The sequence below is a fragment of the Camelina sativa genome, chromosome 12 (genome assembly GCF_000633955.1).
Source record: "Camelina sativa cultivar DH55 chromosome 12, Cs, whole genome shotgun sequence".
Classification (NCBI taxonomy): Eukaryota; Viridiplantae; Streptophyta; class Magnoliopsida; order Brassicales; family Brassicaceae; genus Camelina; species Camelina sativa.
Genome location: NC_025696.1, coordinates 8376875 through 8388962, shown reverse-complemented (window position 1 = coordinate 8388962; position 12088 = coordinate 8376875). Strand labels below are relative to the sequence as shown.

The following is a 12088-nucleotide window of genomic DNA, read 5'->3' as shown; positions in this document are numbered from 1 at the left end:
GGGTGACTATTTAACGACTCGCCGAATGAGTCATAGAATAGTCGCTAAATTGACGACTATATTACGACTATCTAATGTGGTCGGTAAAGTAGTGACTGTTTGGCGACTAAATTACTGTAGTCACAATATAGTCGCAAAGTGGTCACTATCTGGTCATTATTTTTGGCGACTACAAATGTAGTTGCTACTTGTAGTCGCTAATCGACTGTTTTCTTGTAGTGATCGATTCCCATTTTGTTTTTCAAAACCTGTGAGCTTTGATTTTTAATGTAAGAAAAACTTTGATTGACATTTCTTTAAATATTATAATTAACATATATAAATCTAATAAAAACGTTAAAAATACTATATAATGTGGTTATATAGTAGTCAGTAGATAAGTTATAAAGAGGACATGTTGGAATTAATAAAATATTATTAAATTTGTGTTAACACGAGTTAAATCCTCATTTAATTATTTATCAACACTACTAATATTAAATTTGACATAAAATCAAGTTACTTTAACTAAGATTGTGAAAAATAGTTAAATCATTAGAAAAATGTGACTTAATCACAGCATATAAATTACTTATTATGTATTTAGATCCCTTATTTTTTGTTATAATAACTAAAAATCAAAATAGAATCTCAAACACTAAACAAAAAAAGAAACTAAATATAACAAACAAATGGTCAGGAAGTGTATTGCGGGTTAAAAAATAATATAAATAGTTATCTGCACAACAATCAGAAAATTTAGTTATTTCTCTATTTACAAAATGTCCAATATTTAACAAATAGATACAACATAAATATAAATTATAATAAAAATTATATGCCCGCGGTGTACCGCGGGTTAAAATCTAGTTCTTTTTATTTCTATTATAATTTTAGAATAAAATACGATTCCGAAGATCACGATTAATGCTAGATTAGGACCTTAAAAACTTTTAAAATCAATCATATAAATTATATTTTATTCTAAAATTATAATATAAATAATATTTGCTCTAGCACGGTCCTAATCTAGCATTAAGGTTTAATTNTCTTCTACCCGAGAGACATCTATTGTTCTTGCAAACACTACATGGACAGAAAAACTTACCGCCATTATTCTGAACTGTATCTTGGCTACTTCCAAACGAGAATTGGTCCAACCCCACTAATTCGAATTCTAATGAAAAATTTCCCGCCATTATATATATATATATATTGTGTTTTTTTAAGAACTATATATATTTTTTTTTGGAGAAAATAAAAGTTTTTATAAAGTCAAAATTTTTTTTTTATCTACAATTTTTTTTTTTGGGGAAGGAAAGACAATTGTGTTGGAATGAGATGAAAAATGGATGCAATTTGTTTTTAAAGACTACACCTATGCCACTAATAGGCGACTACTCAATATCAGTTGGCCCCCACAGAAAAACACGTTTTTTAACTGTCTTTTATGACTATTTGGCGACTACGGGTGACTATTTAACGACTCGCCGAATGAGTCATAGAATAGTCGCTAAATTGACGACTATATTACGACTATCTAATGTGGTCGGTAAAGTAGTGACTGTTTGGCGACTAAATTACTGTAGTCACAACATAGTCGCAAAGTGGTCACTATCTGGTCATTATTTTTGGCGACTACAAATGTAGTCGCTACTTGTAGTCGCTAATTGACTGTTTTCTTGTAGTGATCGATTCCCATTTTGTTTTTCAAAACCTGTGAGCTTTGATTTTTAATGTAAGAAAAACTTTGATTGACATTTCTTTAAATATTATAATTAACATATATAAATCTAATAAAAACGTTAAAAATACTATATAATGTGGTTATATAGTAGTCAGTAGATAAGTTATAAAGAGGACATGTTGGAATTAATAAAATATTATTAAATTTGTGTTAACACGAGTTAAATCCTCATTTAATTATTTATCAACACTACTAATATTAAATTTGACATAAAATCAAGTTACTTTAACTAAGATTGTGAAAAATAGTTAAATCATTAGAAAAATGTGACTTAATCACAGCATATAAATTACTTATTATGTATTTAGATCCCTTATTTTTTGTTATAATAACTAAAAATCAAAATAGAATCTCAAACACTAAACAAAAAAAGAAACTAAATATAACAAACAAATGGTCAGGAAGTGTATTGCGGGTTAAAAAATAATATAAATAGTTATCTGCACAACAATCAGAAAATTTAGTTATTTCTCTATTTACAAAATGTCCAATATTTAACAAATAGATACAACATAAATATAAATTATAATAAAAATTATATGCCCGCGGTGTACCGCGGGTTAAAATCTAGTTCTTTTTATTTCTATTATAATTTTAGAATAAAATACGATTCCGAAGATCACGATTAATGCTAGATTAGGACCTTAAAAACTTTTAAAATCAATCATATAAATTATATTTTATTCTAAAATTATAATATAAATAATATTTGCTCTAGCACGGTCCTAATCTAGCATTAAGGTTTAATTTTTAATTTCTGAATACGATCTCGAAGATCACGATTAATCTTGTTAAATTAGCGAGATTTGATTCCTTTTTTATGATTGAGAGTATATTTTTATCTTTTTTATAAATTTTTTTATTGATGTGGTTTATCAATAAGATCTGTGGAAAATAAATTGGTAGTATTGTGATTCTAGATATTTGGAACCATATACGTGATCTTCCGAAAATAAAGTTTGGAATATCTATAAACTATCAATTTGGAATAACCAGTTTAAAATTTTCGGTTACAATTAAGGTTTTATTTGTTACAATTAATATATGAATTAATTTATAACCTATAATATAATCTATTTGTAACCATTTATTAAAATTATAAAATCTACCAAAACAATGTTGTGTACTTCCGTTTTATTATATAAGAGATCATTATATGCACGTACAGTTACGTTGTTTAATCAGTATAACCAGATAGAAACAACGTAGGTTTCTTATGGAAGTTGAAATAATCTAAGATTTTAAGGCTGCCATGCCACTGATGATGCCTTATAAACGACCTTGGGGGTAGCAAAAAGATCGAACTCATCTCATCTGGAGAAGATACTCGTACTCAGGCGGCTTGTTCCTTTGTTCGGTCAGAGTGCTCTTTAATTTTTGCTTGTGTTGATCAAATCCAATTCATTTGCTAGGGATATTGCCAAAAACGTCACTATATAGAGGGTCATTTGCACTCTTACCTAGGTATGGGTGGTCCAGCTTTGTTGGCTGCACAAAATAAAATGAGAATCCATGCTGAGGCGACGGTTGATTTTTAGTTGTCATGTTTAGCTCTTTCTTTATAAATTGCCTTTGTCTGACTCTGTTTTTGAATTTCAGTACTCTGTTTTTATTTTTAAAAAATCTCTTGGCTTTTTCCGCCTTTACCAAGATAACAAAAGAAAGATTATCTGTATGGAAATGAGTTGAGTTGTTGTCCAATGGAAATGTATCTGTCTTTGTTTGTACCAAACATATAAAACAAAACAATTCACTAACAAAGATATGATACTATTCATTCAAAAACAAAAAACGTACAAATAAGACCCAAACAAGAAGAAGAAGAAAAACTAATAGAAACAGAGATATAGAGGGATCGATGTGATAATAATGTACATGAAACGACATGATCTTGAACTTGTGATGAACTTATTCAGGGAGGTTAATGTGAAGTTTAATGAGGAGACCCGGGAAGACATCATCCGGGTCATGGATATGCGGGTTACGCTCCACGATAAACGGGTCGCCGCACTTTTCGCTGATGCTGTGAAGCGTCTCACCTTCCCCTACTATGTATAACTCCTCACATGGCCTCTCCATCATTTGCTTCCCTCTCCAAACCTCACAGTTTCTTCCCCACCCCGCCGCTGCTCCGCTACCTCCTCCGTGGCTGTTTTTAACCGACCCCGCCAGTGTTAGGACCAGCAGTGCCACCAAACAGTAACTGGCGACTGTGTGTGACTTCGACACCATTACTCTTATCATAACTGTATGGAGGCTGAGAGAGCGAGAGATAGAGATAAATTGTGATGGCAAAACAAAAAAAAATGTGTTTTGTTCTTTCTCAGGCGTGAGGCTTGTGTTTATGTAACAAGAGAGAGAGAGAGAGAGAGAGAGAGAGAGAGAGAGAGAGAGATAGAGATTTTGTGATGGCTACACAAAAAAAATGTGTTTTGTTCTTTCTCAGGCGTGAGGCTTGTGTTTATGTAACAAGAGAGAGAGAGAGAGAGAGATAGAGATTTTGTGATGGCTACACAAACAAAATGTGTTTTGTTCTTTCTCAATCGCGAGGGCTTGTGTTTATATACCCATATGATTATAAACGAAACGCCATATATTTTTCTATATACGTGGTGTAGTACTAATAAGCAATCACTATCACCACCACTCGTCAATTAAACTAATTCCGCCATTTTGGTCAATTAAATTAAAACATGTTATTTAGCAAAAGTAACTTTCGGATTCGCCTCGTGTTAATACATGGACCGTTAGATCTAAATCAAAATCCTTATATTTGGAAATCGCGCACCGTCCCATTACGTGAGGAGAGACTATGAAATATATGGATAGACTCATGAAATATGAAATATATATACTATGAAAAAAAAAAGACTATAAAATATACATATCACTCCTAAGTCCTAACTAAATAGAAAAATTCACCAACAAGTCTCTTCTAATATAGGCTTTGGAATCCTTTATATCGTCACAATAGTTAACCAAGGCTAGTTAGTGATTTTGATTAATGGGAACTCGACTGTTCGCATATCACCAATTTGGCTTCCGAAAATGATATTTTCTAATTTTTGATGACTCATGAAAATAATTGGTTTATACTGTTTGCATGTGTTGTATCTTTCTCTTAAGTATAAAAGACATATTTGTAACAATCAATCTTGTTATTGTACTTTTTGGTGAAAAATAACAGCACACAAAACAAAACAAAACCGAAAAGGCAAAAGACTAGACTTCTAGATCAGCAAAATACAATGAACCTTGATTACAAAGTTTTGCTCAAGGGTGTTCAATTTGGATAAACAAATATAATGTGAACTGAACTATGTTATATTTTAGTTCATTTAAGATCAAGTAAATCTGAAAATTTCTATATCCGAAAAATCTGAATTCGTATTAAACAAAGAGATTGAAAAATCTGATCAAAACTTATTTTTTCTTAAAGACACACGAATATATTAGACTTTTTTTTTACATAAAGAAGAATATATTTTGTGGTAACCTGAACTTGATCTTAAATGGAAACTATACCAAACAATTTTGTTTTAGTTGTTAGATTTTTCATAAAATAAATTTGAGGAAGTCTAAATCTTAAATTCATGTGCAACAGTCCTAGTTTTGCTTATTATATATATTCCAAGGGCTGTTGAAGGAGAGAAGAAAATAACTCAAAAGTCACATTTTGTTACAAAAACTTTCAGATCTTTTTTTTTTTAATATTAATCATAAGAAAAGTATATGTTGTCTTAGCAGAAATCATCAGAAAAAAAAATATACTACAAATATATATACAAGACAGTTTCTTCTCAAGAAAAAGAAAAAAAAAAAAAGGAAAAAGAAAAACATACTCTAGGAGGTCGGCAGTGTGGAAATACTTTCGGTTATAACTTAGTAGTATATCAGACGTAAATCGTAATGCGTATGATGAATTGAATAGACACAGCAAACACACGTACATGTGGGACACATCGGCCTCTTGTTCGTGTAACTAGCGCCGTATAGTTCCTAAGGTGTTGTGCTTGTGACTTCTGGAATTTCTTTAATTTGTACTAAAATAAACTATTAAAAAATCTAAGAAAGGAAAACAACAAAAATTATAAGATATCTTATTGTCTATTTTTCCTTAATGGGTCGGCCGACATATGACATTGACAAATAAGATACCATATGTAATAAGAAAAATAAGAAAATCAGACCACTCTCTAACTAATTGGATATAACTGAAATAAGGGATGATAGGAATTAAATATGCTTTGGAAAATAGGGCGTTATAGTGGTTGATGATTCATTATGTGGATTCTATTTGCATTGCCACCATAAATGTCTCACGTATTTTTCTATGAATCTTACGTTTCGATTTGAAATTTATGAGCCTATTTGTTGTGACATAGACTTATGGTTTTTGACCCCAAAAAAAAAAGACTTATGGTTTAGATGGTGTATCTCACTTGTAAGTTATGGTTTAGATTTGTGTTTATTATAAGTTATAAAATTCTTCGTTACAATAAATAGATAGTAGAATGTCACTTTGTCATGATAGTTTTTAGATTTATATATAAGTAGAAATATATTTTGGATTTTGGAATGCCATTGTACTGATATTTTATATGTGGTTAAATTCTACTTGATGGTCTCGAGTTTAAGCAAGAAAAGAAAAGGCATATCTGTTTTATATGACAATATCTCAACTATTTCCACAAAAATAATTGGTTCAAGACAAAACACATCAACATCAAAACTTTCAGTTGTTGAAAAAAAATGAATGATGATAATGAAACTATCAAAATGAATGTACCCAAACTATTAAAATAGATGCCAGACATATCGATATCTCTGTCTGTATACATCAACATCCCAAGAGTTGAAAATGGAACGTTAAAGAAAAATGGATGGAGTCATGAAGACAATGATTCATTTGAGTACAATCAAATATTTAAATTCGAATACATTTGGTATTTACTTATTTATTGCTTAGTGGATTTGATGTGGTGTATAATGTAGTTGTGATTGTATGTTAATGGGTGTGTAATTGTATTGAGCTTTTCAAATCATCAAATTAAAAACAATATCTTCACAGTGTATATTTCCTCATCACGAGCTCCCTCTCTTCTTACAATGTGTTTATGCTTGCTATATTAATTGTACTTGGCTCAGAAAATGGTCTCTTAATAATCATAATGATTGAACTTTTATGTTCTAGTTAGAAGAAGTTAATTAAGAAATATGATTGTTCATATCTTCTTGTTTATTTGAGTAGAGATAACCTAACTTGTCGTCAAAGAAAGATGTAATACGTTTTGTGGAAAAACCAGTGTATCTCTTTTCCATTTTCATTGAGCAAATGAGGTGAATAGCTTTGAAGAGATCGTGCTTTTGTGTGATAGGCTGACAGGCAGAGTCCTCGAACCGCATCCACTGCGCACATTCAAGAAAAAGAATTGGGAAAGATTGCAACAAAATAATGTTTTCAGATTTAGAATAAGAAGTAGAGGTTACTTTACTTGAGCTGCTTCGATCTCTAAATCCTGCTTTTGAATATCGAAGGACGTAGGTCGCAAGAGACAAACGAAGAACAAATCTGATTTGGCAAAAAATGACTCATGGGTTTGACTGCAAACATAAGGCTAGATATATTAGAATGTGCAAGAATCAAGATTCAATAAAGCAGAGGATGTGTGATGATCCGTACCAGAAAGCTAGAATTTCCAAAAACTCTGTGTCGATCTGAATATATATATATATATATATATAGATTGAAACATTAGGTTTTGTATATTAATGATATACATATTCACATATAAAGATGTTTTAGTCTGCTTACGCCTGTTTCTTCTTTCACTTCTCTAATGGCTGCCGCGAAAATATCCTCACCCTATACGCAAAATAAAAGATATATAGGTGAAAAATGAAATCTTCAAAAAAAAATGTACGAAGGGAATGAAAACTTATAACGCACACCTCGTCAACAACTCCTGTTGGGATTTTCCAGACACCTGTTCCGCATAATGTACCGTATTTTTCCTGCACAACAAGAATCTGCCTCTAGTTTTTTTAATTTACGATGCAAGATGATCAACTCATGTTGACAGCAACACACTTAGTTTTGTATGCTAAAATTATGTCTTTACGTTTTAAGTTTGCATGCTGATATATGATGATTAATTAGTATATTATAACTTGGAAATGTAAATAAATAATGGTGTTCTAACTCCTAAGTATACCTCCTTGTTCTGGTTCAAGACAACAGCACCAACACGAACTCGATGAGAAGCATTCAAAGGAATAGTACTCTCGGCTTCGGGAATCCAGTAAACTAGCATCAGATAAGTTGGCTCAGCGTGGTGGTACCGGAAACCTTCCTACACAAATTATCATAGCACCAAAAACTCAAGACCCAACACAACAAGCTCTCTGGAGCCCCATCTCAAACTAACAGCTGGTAATATATAAGAATTCCGTAACATAAGCTGATAATAGTACAAGACTTAGGCATCACCTTAACCGCGGGTTCCACAAGGTTTACATGTGAGAGAGGCAAGTTTAACCATACTCCCTTTTTACCCTGAATAAAAGAATAGTTTTAGAGAATCAAACGCTCACTCAAGAAGAGAGATCGATGCATGTGATCGCATGCACCAGCACAAACCTGTAAACGCCACTGCGCGAATGAGTATTTTAACGCTGCAACGAAAGACTTATTATCCATAGGAGTTTTCATCTCCACAATCACTCCTCCGTAGTCATCATCCACAAACGGAAGTACCTCACAGATCTTTTGTTCTTCTCCATTAATAAGAGAAGCATCTTGGTCGGACATGCTTCAAAATCTAAGAAGTTGGTCGAAGATAGGATGATTTTTTAGTATTTCAACTATAGGAGATCAAGATGGAGATAAAAAAGAGAGTGTGGTTTCAACAAAGCAAATGATTTCAAAATGAGAACAATCACGAGGCGGTAATGGTGAAAGTCAAGTGCTTATATAAGTAAATTTAGAATATTAAGACATTTACTAGCTAGCTACATATAGTGGGGTGGGTCATAAATCATAAGGAATAGTTAATGATGGCCTTCACATTAACCCGACGCGATCCTTCGGTGGAATGACGCAGTCCCACACGTCACTTTTAACGCAAAATAATATATGCATACGTAACACACCCTAATTAGAATATAAACTAGGTTCGAACCCGCGGTCGGAGGTCAAATGTTTTATAATTTTGAAATTTTGAAATTTTGGACTTTTATGTTTATTACTAAGAAAAATTTATTTTGCAATTATTTAATAACTATTTAACAAAATTATAATAAATTTTAGTTATAGTATGAGTATAACTTAAAAAATTTTATTATTTTGAATATAATTAAAATCTTTTAACTAATTTGTATGTTTTTTTTTTTTTTTGGTGATACATTAAATTGTTTGGTGTTTATAATTAATAATTAACATATAGTGTAAAGTTTTGTTTCTGTATTTCATTTTGGAAGTATATTTTGGGATATTGTACAAATCATTTGTAAAACATTTGTAATAATCTTATAAATAATATAGACATTTGGACCAAAAAAAATAAAAAGGCCCAACTAAAATAATAAAAAGACACTTGACTTTGTTGTGCTTCTTCGGGAGTCTATCTGATTTTTTTAACCTTCTTCCTTCTTTTTTTTTATCAACGCAGCTCTTGCTTCTTCGGGTTAGATCCCGATTGAAACCCTATAATTCTCACCTCCGCGATTTCTATATTCGATTGCTTATTGATATACTTTGAAGATTTCAATCGGATGTTTTGCAAACCCAGTAAATGAGTTAGTTGAATCCAATCTCGGATCTTGTTGGTTGGTAAGTTCTTGATTTTAAACTCTCTCAATTCGGTCTTCTTAATAATTGAATTATTTAATACTTCCAAACATAGAAACATATTTGTACATCTTTCGCTTTCAACTGTTGTTCAATTCGTAAGGAGGCTTAGTTCAAAGTTATTGTTAATTTTTAGTCCAGAGGGTAATATCGAAAGATTCAATTCACTGTATTATTCTCTTGAAGCGAATAACAAAGATACATATATTATCCTCTGATCTTAAATTCTGATTTTAGCGACTGTAATTTGAAATTTTTTGTTATAAGATTATCTAACATCTTAATCATTCAATTCCAGGTATTTCCTTATGTAATAAAAGTATAATCATTCAAAACAAAAGCAAGATAAGTTCGATTTTGATTTCCTTTACATAAATTACAAATTTCTGTAGACTTCCTCATACACTAACATATGTTCTTTCCATGTTTACAACTCTTGTGTAGATAGATGGACTTATAACATCAACAATTACAGTCAACTAAAAGCAAACACAGATGACGTCTTACACGGTTAGTAACATGACTCTCTTTTTTTGCCATTCTTTTCTAAATTAGACTTTCGCGGAATTGTCATGTGTTTACAAAGAACGAAAACAAAACCAAAACCAGTTTTAAATAAATCAAAACAGCATTAACATGTTTTAAACCATCTATGCTCTTTTCATATATTAGTATAATACTAAATATAAACCAAATTTCTTCAAATACGATCCAAACAAAACATCTCCAAAACGTTTAACGAATAGAATATTGGCAATTACAATTTGACCAACAATATTTGAAAATATGTCATTGAATTAGCACATTACTTTAAATAGGTGGCTGCTTAATATATAAAAACTCACCAATCAAATTGTTCTCATTCAGGTTGCCGGACAGGACAGAAACAAATGGGGAGAGGGTTAAATACGGATCATCAGACAAAGAATCTATCCTACTGACAATGGTTTGAGTGATGAAAGACATTTTGAAACGATGGTTCGTTGGCTTGAATTGACCAGTGGCGATACTCAAACCAAAGTTCTCGACAGTTTTCCATTGCCCAGCGACGACCTTGTTTTCAAAACGATTGATCTAATCTTCTTTGACCGAAGCGTGAATCTTCGTTCCCTGATTAAAGAAGGTATAACACATTTTAGTTGCATTATTACATAATATATTAAATTAATTGAAGAGAGACACCTACTTGGACATCTGAGAGCACCATATCGAATGTTTCACCAAACCTTGTTGAATAGGTCTTCCATGAATGAAGAACCCTCACTTGCACCTTCCAAGAAGTCTTGTAAGTCTTCACCTCTCGGAGGTAAGCGTAAGATGCAGCTATTGGTTTCTTGTTCTAATGACTTGTATGCTTGAGAGATGATTGTTGCTGATTGTCGCTTGATGAGTTATGAATGTGTTTGATTATTTATAGTGGTCTAGTAGTTTAGGGTATCGTATAGGATTGGTTTTGATTGGGTCGTTGATGATTGCGAGATTTTTGGTTATGATTAGGATTAAATTATGAATCTGATTGAATTTTCAATCAATGTTAGATTGATACTCTGGCAATTGAAAATGATGTAGAGAGATTTGAGGGCGAGATTGATTGAGTTAATATTGTGTGAATAGTTACCAAAAATTCCTTTGGAATATTCTTCAGATTGATTGTCGAGCCTAATAATTTTGGGCTAATAGACAATTAAAAAATTCTTTGCAACGCTAATATGGCCTTTTTAGTATTAAACAGGCCCAATAAAGGATGAAACCGGGTTATTGTTAAAAACATGCGGATCCTTAGTTGTTTGGGTCGGATTTTTTTTTTAAAGATTTCGAACACATTTACCCTGTTCAATTTATCAAATCGTGTTCCCTTTTAATGTATTCAGTGGCAATTGCTGTAAATACTTTGAGGATTTCAGGCATTTTTTAAAATGTACTCCTCTTTTAATTATAAGAAGATACTTCGATCATGTAATTTCATGTCGTATATAGTAATTTACTAATTTTCATGTTTGACGGTATATTCTTAAGAGAATAGCCTAAACGGAATCATATTGGCATGTTGTTGACTTGTGACATGAAACCAGTGGGAAGATGCAAGAAGGCCAGAAACATGAAGCTCATTAGAATAGGAGAGGCCAAAAAATAAAAATCGCCCACCATGGGGCTCGAACCCACGACCACAAGGTTAAGAGCCTTGCGCTCTACCAACTGAGCTAGACGGGCTTTCTGTTAGGTCTCCACATATATTATATTAGTACCGTAAATATCCCCACGTCTCATTCTATGTTGACTAATTCAACTGACTTTGGTCACTAGCCATTTGTATATGTTAAAACCGGCCATGTTTCTATCTCAACAATTCTTGGACAGACCTATAAATATTTCTTGCTCAACCTGTGAAATTACACAGACAAATATTGCCAAACCAACAAAAACAAATGAAGGCCAACCTTTCTATATACCCGTTTGGATCTGTACCTAGCAAGCTATATGCACTTGTCATCTGTGTCTTGTGCTGCTGGCAA

At 31.9% G+C, this 12088-nt stretch overlaps 2 protein-coding genes, 2 long non-coding RNA genes and 1 other non-coding gene across 7 annotated transcripts; 1 reads left to right on the top strand and 4 right to left on the bottom strand.

Moving 5' to 3' along the window:
- On the bottom strand, positions 3463 to 4277 carry LOC104730895. Its single transcript, XM_010450134.2, has one exon. It carries the CDS (start codon positions 3968 to 3970, stop codon positions 3635 to 3637), a length of 336 nt encoding a protein of 111 aa, XP_010448436.1. The 5' UTR covers positions 3971 to 4277; the 3' UTR covers positions 3463 to 3634.
- Positions 6777 to 8662, bottom strand: LOC104730893 (nudix hydrolase 10). 3 transcript variants are annotated; one of them, XM_010450131.1, is made up of 8 exons: positions 8367 to 8662; positions 8217 to 8282; positions 7942 to 8079; positions 7679 to 7756; positions 7542 to 7592; positions 7410 to 7444; positions 7222 to 7330; positions 6777 to 7135 (listed from the first exon to the last, which is right to left on the bottom strand). In XM_010450131.1, the coding sequence occupies exons 1-8, from the start codon at positions 8535 to 8537 to the stop codon at positions 6935 to 6937; spliced, it is 849 nt and encodes a 282-aa protein (XP_010448433.1). In that variant the 5' UTR covers positions 8538 to 8662; the 3' UTR covers positions 6777 to 6934. The 3 variants fall into 3 exon arrangements, with proteins under 3 accessions (XP_010448433.1, XP_010448434.1, XP_010448435.1); XM_010450132.1 differs by having other exon boundaries at positions 7679 to 7741; XM_010450133.1 differs by having other exon boundaries at positions 6947 to 7135; positions 7217 to 7330.
- LOC104730892 lies at positions 9340 to 11277 on the top strand. Its single transcript, XR_758530.2, has 4 exons — positions 9340 to 9557; positions 9874 to 10085; positions 10443 to 10698; positions 10814 to 11277. It is a non-coding gene; the product is annotated as an uncharacterized LOC104730892 (long non-coding RNA).
- LOC104730891 lies at positions 10299 to 10862 on the bottom strand. Its single transcript, XR_758529.1, has 2 exons — positions 10762 to 10862; positions 10299 to 10685 (listed from the first exon to the last, which is right to left on the bottom strand). It is a non-coding gene; the product is annotated as an uncharacterized LOC104730891 (long non-coding RNA).
- Positions 11714 to 11786, bottom strand: TRNAK-CUU. Its single transcript has one exon. It is a non-coding gene; the product is annotated as a tRNA-Lys (tRNA).

Excerpts from the sequence above, each read along its gene's own strand:
- LOC104730893 (XM_010450131.1), bottom strand. The coding sequence starts at position 8,537 with ATGTCCGACCAAGATGCTTCTCTTATTAATGGAGAAGAACAAAAGATC. Across the intron at positions 8,080-8,216 it reads TTGTGGAACCCGCGGTTAAG|GAAGGTTTCCGGTACCACCA; the intron begins GTGATGCCTAAG and ends TAATTTGTGTAG. Across the intron at positions 7,593-7,678 it reads CAACAGGAGTTGTTGACGAG|GGTGAGGATATTTTCGCGGC; the intron begins GTGTGCGTTATA and ends TTTTGCGTATAG.
- LOC104730895 (XM_010450134.2), bottom strand. The coding sequence starts at position 3,970 with ATGATAAGAGTAATGGTGTCGAAGTCACACACAGTCGCCAGTTACTGT.